This window comes from Crocodylus siamensis, chromosome 4, assembly GCF_052110815.1.
Source record: "Crocodylus siamensis isolate JL-2025a chromosome 4, ASM5211081v1, whole genome shotgun sequence".
In the NCBI taxonomy this organism is placed as follows: domain Eukaryota; kingdom Metazoa; phylum Chordata; order Crocodylia; family Crocodylidae; genus Crocodylus; species Crocodylus siamensis.
This window is the reverse complement of record NC_143398.1, coordinates 102,193,183-102,212,609: the sequence shown is the minus strand read 5'-3', so window position 1 is coordinate 102,212,609 and position 19,427 is coordinate 102,193,183. Positions and strand designations below refer to the sequence as shown.

The 19,427-nt window shown below is 42.0% G+C and overlaps 1 protein-coding gene across 2 annotated transcripts in view; it reads left to right on the top strand.

Annotated features, from left to right (window-relative positions):
• The window catches only part of CHST11 (carbohydrate sulfotransferase 11), a 254,702-nt gene extending 235,780 nt beyond the window's left edge, over positions 1-18,922 (top strand). For both annotated transcript variants that reach the window (XM_090043187.1, XM_090043186.1), the window contains exon 3: positions 14,361-18,922. In XM_090043187.1, the coding sequence (XP_089899313.1) occupies positions 14,361-15,215 (855 nt within the window). In that variant the 3' untranslated portion in view covers positions 15,216-18,922. The remainder of the gene's footprint in view (positions 1-14,360) is intronic.
• The last annotated feature ends 505 nt before the right edge of the window (positions 18,923-19,427 follow it).

Sequence of the window (19,427 nt, the reverse complement as noted above, 5' to 3'; positions counted from 1 at the left end):
TGCATGGGTTCAAAGAATGGGTGGGGGTGGGAGGACAGGCAGGGAAGAGAGAAGGGAGAGAGCACAGGAGCCCAACCTAGAAGTCCCCAACTGCTGCTGTCACTACTACAGTGGTCTGCCCACCCCAGCTATTGCTCTTAAAACAGCAGCATCATACCAGAGTACCTGGCAGCTTCTGCAAGAGCAACACTGTAGAGCTGATTTTGCTGCTAGAGCACAGACCCTGCGTGGTTGGGAGGCAACTTGGTGCGCCTTCTAAGTTGGCATCTGGGACTGGTGTCCCACTTACTCACCCTTAGCTATATTACTATTAGAAGGGGTCTCCCTTCTCTTCAAATTCATCTTTTATCACAGGATAGTGTAATGTGGCCTTGTACTGCTAGAATTGCTGGGCCAGCTCCTCATGTGGTGTAGAATGGCATAGAGTTGCTCTGTGGAGCAGGAATGATTTACATCTGCTGATGATCTTGTCTGTTGGCTGCAAGACTAAAGCCCTGACCTTGTGTGGCAGTTGAAGTGCACTGCAGCACTTTCTCACAACTTTGCAATAGCAATGGAATTTTTTTTCCAGGAATATCAGGACTGTCTGCTCTACCCTCTTGCTTTATTTTTGTTGGGTTCAGTATTCTTCATGTCCCTGTCTTAAGACCCAGATCCCTCCGCTGGTACGGACTGATGAACTCTTGCATTTGAGCGGGGTGGAAATATCAGTCCCTATTGACATAATTGCAAGTCAGGACCCTAAGCTATTCTATAAGGGGTGTCGTTCCCCCTAACTACTGTGGGGGATACAGTCTATACAGACAGATTAGGTTGGCCTGTTCCAGCATGGACTCTTACCTGAAATAAATAAATACAGATTGCACCTTACTGTGCTTATTGCTGTAGAAATAAGCAGCATAGAAGGAAAAGCAGTGAGGAAACAGGGCTATCCCTGCAGGCATAGTATGTAAGCAGGGCAGTTTGCAAACGGCTGATAGGGCAGTTTGCCACCCCCCATTTTTGAAGGGAAGCCTTTAAGGTAAGTTGTTTCTTTAATTTAGAGTAGCTAACCAGATATTTGCATAAGTAGCTAAAACTCAGCTGTTAGATCAATACTTAAGTCCCTTGTTTAACTAGAGACCAGAGCAAGTGGGGTGTTCACTAGGGAGTTTGCCCAGAAACAGTCTCTCTCACCTTCCTTCACTATAAGCTTGGTGAGAAGAAGCAGTTTAGTAGGGAAAAGGGAGCTTTTCAGGACTGGGGAGCAGCGAACAGACCAGCTTACAGGGGAGTTTGCTAGGGAAGGTCTGCTTGGAGAGAGGGGCAGGAAGAGATAGTCAGTGGATTTAGGAGACCCAGAGAGATGGCTGAAGGACATTGCAGTGCCAGAGCCATTGTCACTGCTAGCTCTTTTTCTGCTTGCATCTGTGAGGTGTCTGTCCAGGTAGAACTGCTCAATGTTGAGGCCTCCACCCATGTCCTGGTTTGGTGCTTTGGGGACAGCAGCTTGCTGGCTCCTTCCAGCAACAGCCAGGTAGAGGAGTGCCTGCAATGCAAGTGGTGCCTTCTGGTGGCCTCCCTCAGGGAACAGGTAAGTGAGCTACAGAAGGGATGGGATAGGTTCCAAAGAATCCTCATCCATGAGGAGTTCTTCAATTCAGTGCTGAAGGAGACTCTAGGACGGTGGAGCAAGGAGTGCCAGAGATGGTGCTGGAAGAGGATGTGGACTCCCAGGAAAGTGTATACTGGAAGCTTGTGACATCTGGCAGTAAGCAGAAGTCTTCGTCCCCCCCTGCAGTAATTTAGCTAGAGGACAGATACCTAGCAACAAAAGAGAAGGAGCATGTTCTATCAGTGGAAGAGGCCAGGCCAGGCTTCCCCCAAGTTGTGAGGACTGAAACCACTGCCATCAAGAGCAAGCAACAGGTGATGGTAGTTGGCAACTCCCTTCTGTAGGGGCAGGCATCCATCTGCTGTCCTAACTTTTTTTCTCAGGTCTGCTGCTTGCCCAGATCTGAGATGTCACAGAAGGGTTGTCAAGACTCATCTGGCCTTCTGACTACTATTCCATGCTGCTCATCCCTATGATGCTGCCAGGGGGAGACCATGAACAGATCAAAAGTGACTACAGGGCTCTGGGTGCAAGGGTGAAAGGGACAAGGACTCAGGTGTTCGCCTTGATTTTTCCAGTCAAGGGGAAGAGCCCTGGCAGGAGTGGATGCACCCTGTAGATCAATGCATGGCTGCACATATGGTGTTGCCAGCAGAGCTTTGGCTTCTTCAACCACAGGATGTTGTTTTGAAAAGACGGATTGCTAAGAAGAAACAGGATCCACCTGATAAAAAAAAAAAAAAAAAAGAAGAGCATCTTTGCAGACAGGGTCACTAACCTAGTGAGGTGGACTTTAAATTAGGTTTACCAGTAGATGGAGATGAAATCCCTGAAGTAAATGGGGAAATGTTGTGACCTGGAAGAAGCACAAGTGGTGGTGGGCAACACAGGAAGGCCTTCTCATTCTTCCTGAGAAGGTAGGGCAATGAGCTAGTTAGTTACCTCAGTTGTCTGTACGTGAATGCACAGAGCTTGGAAACAAGCCAGAAGAAATGGAAGTCCTTGCATAGTCAAGGGATAATGATGTGATTGGTATAACAGAGTTGCTTGTTGGGATGACTGGAGCACTGTCATGGATAGGCACAACCTGTGTAGGAAGGACAGGCAGGAGAAAAGAGGAAGAGTTGCTGTTCTTTATGTAAAAGAGCTGTACGAATGCTGAGGGTTTCTACAAGTATGTCAGCAAGAAGAGGAAGATCAGGGAAAGTGTGGGTCCCTTACAAATGGGGGAGGCAAACGAGTGACACATGACATGAAAAAGCTAAAGTGCTCAATGCCTTTTTTTACCTCAGTCTTCACAGGCAAGGCCAGCTATCAGATAACTGCATCTGGCAGCACAGGTTGGGGAGAAGGTAAGCAGCCAACAGGCAAAAGAACAGGATAGGGACTATTTAGAAGAGCTGGACATGTACAAGTCCGTAAGGCCATGGTGCACCTAAGGGTACTGAAGGAGTCAGCTAATGTAATTACAGAGCCTCTGGCCATCATCTGTGAAAACTCATGGTGATCAGGGTAAGTCCCATGCAATTGGAAAAGGGCAAATATAGTGCCCATCTTCAAGAAAGGGAAGAATGAGGATTCAGGGAACAGACCGGTCAGCTTCATCTCAGTCCTTGGAAAGTCACGGAGCAGGTCCTCAAGGAATCCATTTCTAAGTTTTTGGAGGGGAAGGTGGTAATTAGGAACTGTCAGCATGAATTCACTAAGGGCAAGTCATGCCTAACCAACCTGGTTAACTTCTATGATGAGATGACTGGCTTTGTGGATGTTGGGAGAGCAGTGGATGTGGTATACCTTGACATTAGCAAGGCTTTTGATATGGTCTCCCACAACATTCTTGCAAGTAAGCCAAGTAAATGTGGGTTGGATGAATGGACTGTAAGATCAATAGAAAACTGGCTGGATCATTTGGCTCAAAGAGCAGTAATCAATGGTTTGATGTCTAGTTGGCAGCCGGTATCAAGTGGCATGCCCCAGGCGTTGGTTCTGGGGCCAGTTTTATTTAATGTCTTCATCAGCCATCTGGAAGATGGGATGGAGTGCATCCCCAGTAAATGTGCAGATGATGCCATACTGGGGTTGAGTTGTAAATATGCTGGAGGGTAAGGCCAGGATTCAGAGATCTCAACAAATTGGAGGATTGAACCTAGGAAATTTCATGAAGTCTAATAAGGACAAGTGCAAATTCCTGGACTTAGGTTGGAACAATCCCATGCACTAGTACAGACTGGGGACTGACTGGCTATGCAGCAGTTCTGCAAAAAGGGATCTGGTGGCTGCAGCAGACAATAACATGAGTATAAGCCAAGTTTGCCCTTGTTGTGAAGAAAGCTAACAAGCGTACTGGGCTGCTTTAGTAGAAGTGTTGCTAGCAGATCAAGCGAAACAATTCTTCCCCTCTATTTGGCACTGGTGTGGCCATACATGTAGTAGTGTGTCCAGTTTTGCCCCACTCCCCCTCTCCACAGAAGAGAGTCCACAGAAGGCAACAAAAATGGTTAGAGGGCTGGGGAACAGGATGTATGAAAAGAGGCTGCAGGAACTGGGTTTATTTAGTCTGGAGAAATGAAGACTAGAGAGGGAAATTAATAATAACAGCCTTCAACTACCTGAAAGGTGGTTCCAGAGAGGATAGAGCTAGACTGTTCTCAGTGGTGACAGATTACAGAACAAGGAGCAATGATCTCAAGTTGCAGCAAAGGAGATTTAGGTTGGGTATTAGGAAAAACTTTCCCACTAGGAGGGTCATGAAGCACTGGAACAGATTACACAGAGGCGTGGTGGAATCTCTATCCTTGAAGGTTTTTAAGCAATGGGTTGGACTAGATGACCTCCTGAGATCCCTTTCAACCCTAATTTTCTGTGGTTCTATTTTAAAAGCCTTAAGTACATATCTTTGCCCATAACTTCTTCTATCATTAGTGCAAATACTTTTAAGCCAATACTATTATACTAATAGCCCCCTGTTGTTCAACTGCTCTTTCAAGATTATTTCATGATAAATTTCTGTACTGGCAAGGAGCTGGCATGCAGTCTCAAGCAGGATGCTAAATTCTTTTGTATAGTCAATGGTGTAACTAAGGGCAGGGTAAGGGAAAAAACACCTATTGCCACCACTAGCCAGACACACTGGCTGGCCAGGGCACAATGCTTTCTTGTTATGCCTCTATGTACAATATTCATTATTTTTTCAAAGTCTAATTAAATAGGCTAGAATAGATATATTGCAATTTTGATGAAGTTTTGACTCAATGATTCTGGCAATCTAATGAGATAAGAATACTGCACTACTAAGTGTTTAATGTGCGAGGACTATATGTAAAAGTGTATTCTGAGTGACATACTAATATTTTATGAAGTCAGTTCTGAAGAAAAGTCGCTGCCATCCAGGTCAGTTTAATTAAATCCCTTAAAATTCCTTCCAACACAAACTCTTGGTTTCATTGTCATGAATGATGGACCCTATTAGCCAATTTTTTATGTTCCTGAAATGGTATTAATAAATGAGGTTGCACTAAATTTTTTTACAATTTGAAATGATAAATATGAAGTGTTGGTAGTTCCCCGTAGCTTCCTAATGGAAAGTGAGCAATGTTGCGCATTTCCGTTTTGAAAAGAACAGCGTGGCTTTTTCATACCCACATTGCATTCTCCAACTGTACTTGGTTTTCCAGACAGTGACAGAAGATTTCCTGTTGACTTGATCAGGTCCAAGAGCAGGTCGCACAGTGCTTTACAAACCATCAAGAGATGTTATTTCACCTAAGTTGTTCTTGCCTTAAGGAGTTTATGCATGGACTGGTTCTGTTTCCAGTTCCACTTATGTAAATAAGAGGTGTTTTCACTTAAGCCAGCGGTGAGAGAGGAGATTTAGAACTAGTGTCCAGATTCCCTGTGTAAAATACCAGGTACTCTTGTAGGAACAATGCACAAATTCTGAATACATTATTAATAGAAACATGAACTGTCACTTGAGTGGAGTCACATTAGGGCTAATGGATGAATTATAAGCTTCTGTCATTTTTAGCTTTGCCATTCGATTAAACAAAATTCTGACAATATCACCAGATCCAAGCCAGTTTACAAATACTATTGGGTCAATTAAAAATTAGCTTATTAAAGGAACATCTCTAATCATACCAAGCTTCTACCATGATACAGTATAGACTTTATATTATTCAGGCCTAAAAATGAAACGGAAGTTCTTTTGTGAAAGGAGACTTGGAAAATTAATGTCCTTTGAAGCAAGTCTAATGTGTAGAGAAATAACTATTTAGAGAGTTAGGGATACAAAGCTCAAAAAAGTACAAAATTTAGAATACTGAAAAATAATTTATTTATGGATGTCCTTGCAGTTACAAAACTGAGAGTTAAATTCATGCTTCAGATATGAAAATAAGATTGGATTGGATACTTTCTGCATATATTTTTTACAGCACAGAATGAGAACTGGATAAATAAATATATGCAGGCATGCTTGGTAATATCTAATACCAACCACCTCCTGGCACTCTAACAGCATATGTGCTACAAAGTTTTTGTTAAAACTGGAGGTGTTTTGTATCAAATTGAAGCAACTACAGAGGTAAGAGGGGGAGAGTATCATGAATAGGGCTAGCAGTATTGTCTATAGTTAGGTTGCCCAATACTTGTCATTATGAGATGCTGTTTTTAGTGGCTTGTAACCTGGTTACACACACACACACAGAGCAATTTTTAGTAGTACAAGGCATCTTCCATTTTAAAACCAAAAAAATTGGTGCAAGTAAGGTTAGGTTTATACAAAGAGTAAAGCACAATACTGGCTAAAACATGCTACCTGCAGTGGAGACATGAATAACTAATATCCAGTCCTATAGCATATCAGGTAGCTATCACTTTGATTTGCTCCTTATAAAAAATTAGAGGTTATCTGCATGGAAAACCTGCTGTTCAAACAATAATAATAAATTCTGAAGTCCTCACTAAGGCAAAACTTGAACAATCCTATCGAAACACAGGAAATGACATACTCCATGCTATAGAAAGCTGGGTCCTTTTGTATATGAATGCATCCCTCTGGTCTGCAGTCCTCATTATTTCTACTCCTAACAGTATTCCTCCTCCCTGCTCACATTATTCACACACTTAAGCAACAGGTGACCTGGGTATGGGTACCCAGACACACTTCCTGCAGCATTTGGGCATGTTTGTTTGGGTTCCTTTCATACACAGAGGCAGGATTTAGCCTAGTTTATTTTTTCTTTTTTGTATTTTAAGTGACATACAAGTATTTTCTTTTCTCTCCCATGAGCGAAGCGCTTCTAGTACAGATATCCAAATGAACTAGAACAAGCCCACTACCCACAGTTTGAACTATAACACCATATTTAGGGATATGTTTTTGATTAAAAAGTTCTACATCCAAGTCTAAACACATTGCTTGACCATGAAAGAAGCAAAGGCCTTCAAAGATTATCTTACCCTGCTGTGCCTAAGTAGCCTGAAGAAAATGCCTCCTAGTTCATTAGTGTGATTTATCTACAGGCAATAAATCTGTAGAATAGCCACATCTGTCCATCTGGCATCTACTTGCTGCAGAGAAATGACAAAACCATGGCAAAATGCCTGTCTATGGGTATGATCCAGTGAGATGCTGGGTGCTGTCAATTCCCATCGAAGTCAGAGAGCAGACAATGCTCAGCAACTTGGAAGCAGAACTTAGGGCTTTTGTACATATGGTTGCGCCGCAGCGCCAGGTACTTTTAAAAGCATGCAGTTGTATGAACAGTGAAATGCATGTCAGCGCTGAGAAAATGGTGGTGGTGCGCTTTTGAACTAAAACACATCAGAGGTGTTTTAGTTCAAAAGCGCACCGCCACCATTTTCTGTGTGCTGACACACATTTCACCACTTATACAACTGCAAGTGGCTCAGCGCAATGCACGTCAACTCGTGTGCAGAGCAGACTCAGTTAATTGAGTCTGCTCCAACATGCCAGTCTGGGGTGTCCCGGAACAAAAATGTATGTGTATAAATGCCCTTAGTTCCCTGTGAGCTCAGGGCATCACCTTGCTAAGCACCGGCTGAGCTTGGCAATCAAATGCCTGTCATTTCTCTCCTCCATTTGAAGTTAGTCAGGCTTTAGATATTTCTTCTAATGTTGCTTCCCAGCTGTTCATTTAAACTCAAGTAGAACTAATTTTCAGCACACGCCTGCCAGTTTTTCACAGAAGGTAGCCTCTCTGAAAGCAACCAGTTCATGAACTTTTTGAATAGTCCAGGCTCCTCAATGTTGTAACTTTAAAAAAAAAATGTGAGCAGAACCTATTTTCTTTAAATACAAATTCAGCTACCAGATTTCTTCTTTCTGTAAGTTAGATGGGGTCCAAATGAGGCTTTCGTTAAATCACTCTCAACATTAGACTGCTGGCTAATGTGATGTTGCTGCTGCTACTCTGTGGATTGAAAGCTGAAGAAGCAACCTTTCTTTGCTTCACTCTGCCAAGGCAGGAGAAACTTTTCAGTCTTTTTGTGGCCTTGTATCTTGTTTTCTGACCCCAGTAGGGAAGAATTGTGACCAACTCTGCCCACGATATCACAAGTCGCTTCGAGGCAGAACTATGGCATTTTAAAAGAATGTGTTTCCTAAAACTTTCAGTGCCAGATTCAGGAAAGCATAATCTAGGATAACTTATAAGCACATGTAACTATTTTTCCTCCTTCCCATTGATGCTAGTACGACTTAGACACTTGTTTAAATATTATCCTAAACAAGAACAGATTGAAGCATTTACTTAAAAGCTTTCCTGAATGTGGGCCATGGTGAACACCTATAGTTGTAAATTGAGCAAATTTAACAGGAGGTTCCAGACTATCCCCATCAGCTGCACTTAAGCATCTCCTACCAAAGATGTCAGGGGAAAAAGTAGTTCCGAGCTGTTTGATTTGCCTGTCACTCTGTCCAGAGCATTTCAAAGGCATCTGTCACATTTGCTATTTCAGCCCAGGACATAATAAATAGTTCAGATTTGCAGGATATTACCTCTCCCATTAAGAGTTACAAGCATGTCTCAAAATGAGACTAAACAGATTTAGAAAGAGCCTTGTGGGTCCACGTAGGTGAAGTATGTGCAGTTCCCTTCTCACAGATGTATTTTTCCACTTTGCTTTGAGCCAATAAAGTTGAAAAGTGACTTAAGGTCACTAACAGGGACTGAAATACTGGCATTGGGTAGTGGCAGTAGGACTCTGTTTTAAAATAAGCATTTTCAACATTAAAGAATCAGGGCACATAGATTACAAAAGCAGTGGGCATTATCTTGGGCCAGGGGGGCAAATTGCACATGTAATATGTAGCTCAAGCTGGTGGGGGAGGGTTTGGCATCTCCCCAGAAACTCCAGCCACAGGCTCACTGCTGCTTTAACTAACTTCTTGCCTGCACAAAAAGACTCCTTCAGTATCTCCCACTACCTCAGGCTGAGGACCATAATCTCCACTTATCACTAGACGAATGCTAGCAGGGTGCTTTCATTCTGGCTAGGAAGCAAGTGACTAAGCTCCCTTAAATATGTTCCTTAAATATGTAGGCCAGTATTAACTAGTAGAGAGGCCAGTCTGCATCATTATGCTACACACACCACAGCGCAGATACTTCACCAATCATGTAAGGTAGGGATTTCAATGCAGTAGAATTACCCTGCAACAGCTTTTTTTCTCCCAATAAGCCTAACTTATTAGTGCAGAGGGAAGCTTTCAAACCCAGGCCTCCTATGTGCTATTGAATGACTACCAAACTGTCAGGCTGGCTGAAATTCAAGTACTGAAGTAGATAGGAATTAGTTAGCATCCTATTAAATAGTTTGTGAGCCCTCTAGTGGTCCTCATTACATTGTGTGTACAGCAGGCCACCAAAAGCAATATGGGCTGACATGTTTGTGTCTATTCACTACTCCTGTGCCATTTCTTCCTATCGTTTATATTGTAGACAAGAGTAGATTTGGAATGTGCCTATCCCCTAATATGTGAATTTAGTGTTCTGCAACCCAGCTTTCAGTTGTAAACTGAATAGGCTATATTCTCCTCTCCACAGATGCTTCATCCCATTACTGCTAATGTGTGGATCTACAGAAAGGAAAAAAAAACAGACTATCGATATATGACAGAGCAAAGTATATCTCTGCAGCAATTCAGTCATATATTGGGCAGTGCAAGAGTGACCATTTAGTTATCTAGGCTGACCTCCTGTCTAACATAGAACAAAGTATTTCATCCACTTACTTCTGTGAAGAACAGCACTATAAGAAAAGAGAGACATACCATGTTAACTAACTGTAGTTAGTAACTAAAAAGAACTTTAAAAGTGTTTATGAATCTGTAAGTAAAATAATGCATGTTGGGTCCTGTTCTGCTCCTCCTGACGTCAGTAGGAATCGACTGTTCTGCTGACGACAAGAGCAGTAGGATTGGGCCCTTGTACATCCATCTGTTCAGTACAGATACATTTTCACTGTGATTTTTCTGTGCCTTCTGTACAAAATTAACTCGCTGGTGCAAGTCCAGTTAATTTAATGAAATTGTGCTGGTCCTGTATCTATGAGGAGAGCACAAATATCTGAGGAGAGCACAAATATCAGATGTAGAATATATAAACAAAAACAATTGCAAGAGAAAGATTTTCTTTAAATTGCTGCCTAGTTCTTGACAACAGCATGTCAATATCTTACTTACGGACTCCCTACCAGTCAAATTCCATAGGAAACGTGAAGCTCATATTGCAGGCAGCTTCCAGCGCTGCAAGATAAAACTGCAGTTTACATGGGGTTGGCAAACATTCAGAAGATTGCGACACAGAGGAAGTGATCCAGAATGTCGAAGCTGATCATGCAAGGCCATTAGGTGTTTATTATTAGCCCAGCTGATAACTATGCCAAAGGGATGAGGAAAAGACTTAAAAAGGCAAGGGAGGAGGGGGAGAGAATAGCTGGCTTCATTTGTGTTACACTTGCGTCTTCAGACCCTGAACTGGAGCAGCACAGTGAGTGAAGTCACAGTACGGCTGCATACAAATTCCCACCTAGGCAAGGAGCCAACACAAGGCATATTCACTGCTTAGAGCCTTATTGCACATTGCACCAATGCAGTAATTGCACTTAGGCATGATCACATTGGAACAAAATTAGGGCTTTTTGTGTGAATAGCATCTCCAGATCATATTAAGTAACGTGTCCAGCCGTTATTGGGCTGCTTCACATTTTTTGGTCCTCCCCCAGCCAGATCTGCCAAGGATCTCCCCCACCCCACTATACCAAGCCTCCATGGTCAGTCCCAGTGCTAGCATCACACAAGAGTTGGTTCAAGTCTCTAGAGCAGGGGTGGCCAACCTGCGGCTCTGCAGTCGAAACTGAGTAACGTGCTCGCTGTGAGCAGTCCTGTGAGATGTGACGTAACAGCTATGGAAACTGGTCACCGTGTGCTTGTACAAAGATTCAAAGAGATGCATATTAACTTCTGAAAAGCTGCATGTGGCTCTGGAGCCATGGGTTGGCCACCCCTGCTCTAGAGTGATGCAGGGGCTAGGACTGACAGTCAGCACATAATTATCACAGTCATGTGCATAAGATCATGTTAGAGACTGTGGTAAGCATTATAGAATCATAGAAAATTAGGGTTGGAAGGGACCTCAGGAAACCATCTAGACCTGCTCAAAGTTGAACCACCCCAGCTAGATCATTCCAGCCAGGGCTTTGTTGAGCCAGGCCTTAAAAAGCTCCAAGGATAAGGATTTCATCTCTCTAGGTAACCCATTCCAGTGCTTCACCACCCTCCTAGTGAAAGTTTTTCCTCATATCCAACCTAAACTTCCCTTGATGCAAGTTGAGACCATTGCTTCTTGTTCTGTCATCTGCTAGCACTGAGAGCAGTCCAGCTCCATCCTCTTTGGAACCACCCTTCAGATAGTTGAAGGCTGCTTTCAAATCCCCTCAGTCTTCTCTTCTGCAGACTAAATAAGCCCAATACTCTCAGCCTCTCCTAGAAGTAATGTGCCCCAGCCCCTGAACCATTTTCATTGCCCTCAAGCTGGACTCCTTCCAACTTGTCCTCATCCTTTCCATAGTACTTCCCTTGATCTGCTGGTAATGCTTCTACTAATGAAGCTAAGTATGCTGTTAGCCTTCCCGGAAACAAGGGCATGCTGTTGACTTGAATCCATCTTATTGTCCGTTATAACCCCTATGTCCTTTTCTGCAGAGCTGCTACTTAACCAGTTGGTCCCACGCCTGCAGCATGGGATTCTTCCATCCTAAGTGCAGGACTCTGCACTTGTCCTTGTTGAATCTCATGAGATTTCTTTTGGCCTAATCCTCCAATAGGTCACTCTGAATCCTAGCACTACCCTCCAGCATATCTGCTACTCCCCGCAGCTTGGTGAGATTGCTACTCCCCCCAGCATCCGTGAGATTGTTGAGGGTGCAATCCATCCCATCTTCCAGACAGTTAATGAAAATATTGAACTAAGCCAGCCCCAGGACTAACACCTGGGACACTCCACTTTATACCAGCTGCCAACTAGACATTGGGCTATCAATCACTATCCATTAAGCCTGACAATCCAGCTAGCTTTCTATCTACCTTACAGTCCATTCATTCAACCTGTACTTCCTTTAACTTGCTTGCAAGAATGTTGTGGGAGACCATATAAAAAGCCTTGCTAAAGTCAAGGTATATCACGTCCACTGCTTTCCCCGCATCCACAGAGCCAGTCTTCTCACGACAGAAGGCCATCAGGTTAGTCAGGCATGACTTGCCATTGGTGAATCCATGCGGGCTGTTCCTGATCACTTTCTTCTCTTTCAACTGCTTAGAAATGGATTCTTTGAGGGCCTGCTTCATGATTTTTCCAGGGACTGAGATGAGTCTGTAGTTCCCTGGATCCACTTTCTTCCTTTTCTTAAAGATGGGCACCATATTTTCCCTTTTCTAATTGTTTTGGACCTCCCCCAATCACTATGAGTTTTCAAAGATAATGGCCAGCATCAGGTCTGCAATCATATCAGCCAGAGCTCCCTCCGTACCCTCAGATGCACTGCATCCGGCCCCATGGACTTGTTCACATACAGCTTTTCTAAACTGTGCAACTGCTCAGAACACATTCTAATGTTTAATACAGCATGGTAATGCTTACTACCATCTAAATAAAACATATGCTAAGTATCCCATGAACAAGTCCCTAAGAGAAGCATAGACTTTGTGCTGGCCCTGTGTGCAGGGGACAACTTCACACTTAAGGCTTGTCTATGGCAGTGTCACCTCCAGGCAATCAAAACAAACTTTTAGAAGAGTGACTTGGTGCAACTGTTTTAAAGCCATAAGGTGCTTCTGGCTCCTATTTTTCAAACTTTCCTCCACAAACCTATGGGCTAGGTACTTTTTCTTTATCAAACTTGAGATTCTTACAGGATTCCAGAAACTGAAGTTTTTATACAAACACCAAACTTTGTAAAACTCGTAAAAAACAACAACATTCGTTGCTGCACCAGCATAAATTAAGGAATGATTTTTAAATCCATTATTAACCTTTGCCACAGGTTATACACACCATTTTCAGTTTGCATATATCAATTTAAATGGACTAGGAACATATTTAAGCTGCGTTATTTCAAACAATGACTATTCTGAAACCAAACTGAGAGCGTGTCCACATGGGGATTTGCACTAGTTCCAAGTTAGTTAAATCGGTTTAAACTAAGCCAGTGTCAATATGTTCAAAGACTAGGACTTAATATCTGTAGGTGGGATTGTCAGAAGTACCCTGTAGGTTCTGACCTCCCATTCACTGCCAAAATAGAGTTGGGCATATAAGAGAGAGTTTCAGCACTTTTGAAACTAATCAAAAAGGGGCCATTTCCCCTATCCGTCATGGGATTATCAAGGCATACCTTAGTAGAGGGATAAGGAAGATGAATTTATTAATTCTGGTAAACCTATTTGAATTCATTGACTGAGAAATTAAAAACAGAAAAGCAGCAAGCAAATAAGCAAGCCCGCCACACAGAACTATTTGAGTTAGCCCCAGCACCAGTCCACAAGAGCTAAAAATTAAGAAACGCTTAACAAAATAATACAAGGTAATGGCCAAGCAATAAGGGCTTAGTATGTTAAAAGGCCATGCACTTCACCTACTAAGTTGTCTTTAATAGGGAGGAATTTAGAGATGGAGTCTCAGAATCACTGCTGAGTGACTGTTTTCTTCAAGGAACGGCAGAAATCTCCAGGGGCTTTATTTTTTCTGACAAGGTCGTAGCCAAGAAACAAGTTGAAATTATTAATCTTATAGCATGAGAGACATCAGCAACAAGAGCACATACTGTGTTCATTCTGACAAACTGTCTGGAAGCGGTGTTCGTCTGCCCTGTCTCCGCACAAAGGTCAACCTGGGTAGTTCAGTAATGAGTGTGATCACAGTGGTAGAGAGAGATTCCTCTTCTACAACAAGGAAAGAGTGACATTTCAGGAAAAGTATGTTATAAACAAAGTTGCTACCAAAGGAGAACCCTGCACAAGTCGCAGCCAAAATCTTAACCAGAAGTTTAGTAGCAAAAAGGTTACCTAAACTGAATGTTACTACTTACAGCCAAACAATCATGTCTTTTAAATACTTTACTGCCAATAGTCCGTTTTCCTGTACTTGCATGTGTGAGGATTTACCTCATCTGTTAGATGCCAGCAAGTGTTTCCAGTGCTTTCTGACATATGCATGCATGTGTGTGTTTGTTTTCTTTGCAGTTGGAGTTGTCTAACACAGCAATCCTTCATCAGATTAGGAGGGACCAAGTCACAGACACATGCCGCACCAACAGTGTGTCTAGCAGGAAACGCCGTGTGCTGACACCCAACGACCTCAAACATTTGGTGGTAGATGAGGATCATGAAATGATCTATTGCTACGTACCCAAAGTGGCCTGTACAAACTGGAAGAGAGTCATGATGGTTTTGACAGGCAGGGGCAAATATAACGATCCTATGGAGATACCAGCCAATGAAGCCCATGTGTCCTCAAACCTGAAGACCCTCAACCAGTACAGCATTCCAGAGATCAACCACCGTTTAAAAAATTACATGAAGTTCCTGTTTGTTCGCGAGCCTTTCGAAAGACTGGTGTCTGCCTACAGGAACAAGTTCACCCAGAAGTACAACACCTCCTTTCACAAGAGATATGGCACAAAAATTGTGAGGCGCCAAAGGAAAAATGCCACTCAGGAGGCTCTGCGTAAAGGCGACGATGTGAAATTTGAAGAGTTTGTGGCATATCTCATTGATCCACACACCCAAAAAGAAGAGCCTTTCAATGAGCACTGGCAAACAGTCTACTCCCTCTGCCACCCTTGCCACATCCATTATGACCTCATAGGAAAATACGAGACACTTGAAGAGGATTCTAATTACATCCTTCAACTTGCAGGAGTAGGCAGTTACCTGAAGTTTCCCACCTATGCAAAGTCTACGAGAACTACTGATGAAATGACCACAGAGTTCTTCCAGAATATCAGCTCCGAGCACCAAACACAGCTGTATGAAGTCTACAAACTTGATTTTTTAATGTTCAATTACTCAGTGCCAAGCTACCTGAAACTGGAGTGAGGGGGAAAGAGAAAGGAAAGAAAGCCTCTTTTATTTAAGATTTTTATTTGTCATAATAAATATGAAGAATGGGTTATTTTGTAAATTAATATTTTCTTTTTTTGAATGATGCTGCGAGCAGCACAGTTGAAATTATTTAAATCATCTGTAAGAAAGGACAGCTCTCTTGCAGGGTGACAGGATTTTGACGATCTAGCTTTAGAAATGAGTAATACTGCTACACTGTTTAAAATGTTAATTGTGTTCTGGTGAATTTCGTTTATCTTGCATTCCTCAAATTCTAATTAATGTTATTTATACTTATTTAAAACATGGTCTCTTGGTAGGTTTCACTTTAGCAGCAGAAATATGATAATATTTGGACAAAAGGAATCTGACTCTGTGCTTTCTTCAACTGTGCTTGTCTCTGGTCATTAACTCTTTCATTAGCTTTTCACACAGATAAATACCCTATCAGAAAATGTAAAACAATGAGGTTGTTAATCCATATCACATCTTGGAAACACTGGTAGAAATAGTTTCTTCAGAGGATGATATTGCACTTAAATCATAAATGTAAAGTTACCTTTTTCCCTGAAAGGGAAAGGATAGAACAGGTTGTGATGGATCCGGGATATTTAAAATCTGAGACTGAAAAATGTGAGTATATCCCTTGGAGAGAGAAACCATAAATTTTGATCTGGACAACACAACCTGATTTCCTGTGCTTGGCACTTCCAAGCCTGTCTTCCCAATGAAGAGAGAAGACGATTTGTACATGTTATGTGCAAGTAAGGTCTGGGCTCAAAAGCTGCAGAAGATTTTGATTGCCCAACATGAGCCCCCTAATACAAGACTTCAGCTAAGAGGGCTCGTGGTTATCACTTTCTGATAATTAGGCCCCTTACAGGATCTCAATTTGTATGTCTCTCTCCCTTTCCCCTGCTGCCCACCCATAAATAAATATCACTGGTCACAACAGGAAATACTGACCAAAATGTGTTCGTACATAGCACCAATGCATATAATCTGAAAAAGTCAAAAGATCACCTTCCTGTTGATCTCTGCCCTTATGAGGCAATAAAAGCAGTCCCTTAATCTTCAAACACATTGGTGTGATACCTTGGGCTAGTGTCTTGTGTCTTATATTTATTAGTCATTAGTTTGCCATTGGTGACTGAGTTTCTGTTTTCCAATGGGTTAATAATATACCTGAGTTAAGTATCAAATGAGAACATTTTATGTCAGGTAAATGTGTCAGTAGCAGTTGCTCTGTATATAAAGTTTGTTGAGATGTCACATTGTAATAAGAGCAGTAGATTACCTAGAGATTGCTTTGAATAAACAAGCATGGATAATTTATTCACTGCAAATAAAGAAAGGTATGGTATTTTAATCAAGGATATTAGCAAGCTCAGTGAGCAAAAGTACAGATTTATCCAACTGTTTAAGTTTATTTTGATGTATGTGGGACGCACAACCAAGATGGCAGTGAGAGTGACCTTTTTTTTTTTTTTTTATGTTATGCATCTCCTACCAGACTATCTTGACCTGGGGAGGCAGCATAGTAAGCTAACTGAAAGCTGCAAAGCACTGCATTGATTTATTTTTTGTTGTGCTAAAAATGGGATGTAGGAGTTTGTCTAAATAATATGGTGTTGGCAAAGTGTTTTTCAGTTCTCAAAACGACAGTCTCTCTGCCATCACCAGAACAAGTGCAGATTTTCAAAGTCAAAGGTTGCTTTTGATTTTGTAAGCCTGTATTGGTCCAGGAAAGTAAAACTTTCCAAAGTAATCTGGGAGGCAACATCCCATTTTCAAAAGCAAGTTAGGAGCCAGAAGCCACTTCAGAAAATGCAACGTTGGTGCTTGTGAAGAAGTTGGTGTCCAGATCTCACAATGCTCGAATCCCCGCAGTTCAAGCAGTGATAGGAGTGGTCAGATAAAACAGCTCTGGCTCTTTGGGCCAGGTCCTGGAACTACACTGGTTTACTGTGGCTCAGGATATGGTCCCCTGAATCTTGTTGGGTGTGGAGAGCCCTATAGTCATTATTAACTGAAGAAAGAAAAGTAGCATAACAAGCAGCAACTCAAGCACTTTCACCATAGAAATTTGCCCTTGAAAATACCCAAATCCTTGTTATCACTGTAAAAACACACTTCATCCCAGAATGGAATGAGAGTGGAATGACCCAGATCCCACTGGGAGGGAGGAGGACAGGAAGGCTACACACTGTCTAATCAGATTTTTAAAAAATTCTTAAATGGCTTTTCATTGCTGACTAATATTTTACTTCAGAGCAGTTGTACCATTCAGGGCATATGGAGCTGTTGTAAGTGCCTATCACAGAGTGTGCCCTGCCAGCGTGCCCTATTTTGTATTCTGTAACTCAGTGGTTACGTATTTATTTACTAACACATACACACTTCTATACATCCATACAGCAACCGATAGTTGTGGCTGTGATCGTGTCCTACTTGCTAATCCCCAAACCCTTTTTAGGTCTCAAAGAGAGAGAGGGATTGGAAATGTTCATCTTCTTTTTAAGACTACTAGATGTATCATTTCGACTGAGCCAGAAAATTTCCCTCCTCTCCACAAGGCCCCATACAAAATATGTAGAGTTACATTTCTGTATCTTAAAAAGACACCACTTTGCAGCCACTGCCCTCTCCAGCAAGAAGACATGCCGAAGAACACTTTTTCTCCTGTCCTGTCCTTCCACAATGTGCTCAGGTGAAGCAAAAAGGCTGAAATCCATTCCTGGAGACAAATCACCTGTGTGGCACAGCTGAGCAAGACTGCTGAGTAGCTGGAGCTTGCCTGACCACCACTTTGTGTCTTCAGAAGCCTTCTAAAATAATGCCTACTAGTTGTCACCAGATATACCAGTAATGCTAGAGCTAATGTAGCTGTAGGATCAGAGCAGTTTAGCACACTGCTAGTGATTCCAGCCAATCGTCCTCAAAACCAATGAGAACTTTACAAAACATAGGTTTCCTCCCAAGAGTGAGCCAAAGTAGCCACAGCTGAATAACAAGAAGTTGGGAAAATTTAAGTACAAAACGCTGATCCAAGCAGCACATACCAGATGTGATTTAAGTTCATGTCTTCAACCTCAGCTAGTTATTAACAATACTGGAGTAGTTTGTCTACCATGGATCCAACCCTGTAAACTTTAGGCTCCAAACTATAGCCATTTCACGTGAACCTAGCTGACATTTCCTATTTTATATCAGTGAATTCCAGAAATCCTTCATACTTCAGCCTCCATATAAAATTTGTCCAAACTTAAGGACCTTTTCAGACTGGTTCACCAAGCCTACTACATTGCAACAGAAAAGTCAACCACAGATAAAATGCTTTCAGAAGTCAATTGACCCATGGTGTTTTAACTGTAGTCTGCTGCACTTTTCAGGTACAAAAAAGGGACTGTCCTTACTATTACTCTTGTTACAGAGAGTGTTATTTTCTTACATGCATGCACAATACAATGTGTACATATAATTTAACATCAATGTGGGGTTTGATTTTTTTTTACCTATTTGTATGCAGTAGAAGGCTTGTTGTAGAAAAGTATCTCCTCATACCTACATATACTGTTAATAAAAAGTAAAAAAAAAAGCTAAATTATACATTGCCAACAAATGTGTGAACTGCTCATGAATCTTTCCTTGAAAAAAGCCATTCAAGCCTGATTATTTTTCTAAGTAACTTCAATTAAATTGAAGAAAGAAAGAGTTCCTGTGTGCATGTGTGATTTTTGTCTCATGTTCTAAGATGCATGGTGTAGGGTATTGTTTTCCAATGGTTTCATTCAAAAAAAAAAAAAACCCCTAAAAACTTTTAGCACTGAGGTGAGCAACAGATGCAGAGGCCAGGAGGGACCATCACAGTCTGACTTCCTGAATAAACACAGACCAGAGAACCTGAAGTACTAATTTTCTGCATCAAACCCTTAACTTTTCTGAGCCATTGCTTCTCTTTCAGAAAAAGCAGCAGTCTTGCCTAAAGGCTGCTAGGAACTAAACCACAGCCAACATCAGTTCCATTTTCCATGCTGGAAAGCAGACAGTTTTACAGTGCCAGATTAGGAAGGGAAAGTACTACAAAGCTACAGCATCACCCATGAGTTTGATGTGGGGGGAGTGTTTAAACAATAGAAACTCCAGAGATTAACCTTTCAAAATACAGGTAGCCAATGCTTTTTGGTCTACAGCAAATGAGATGGA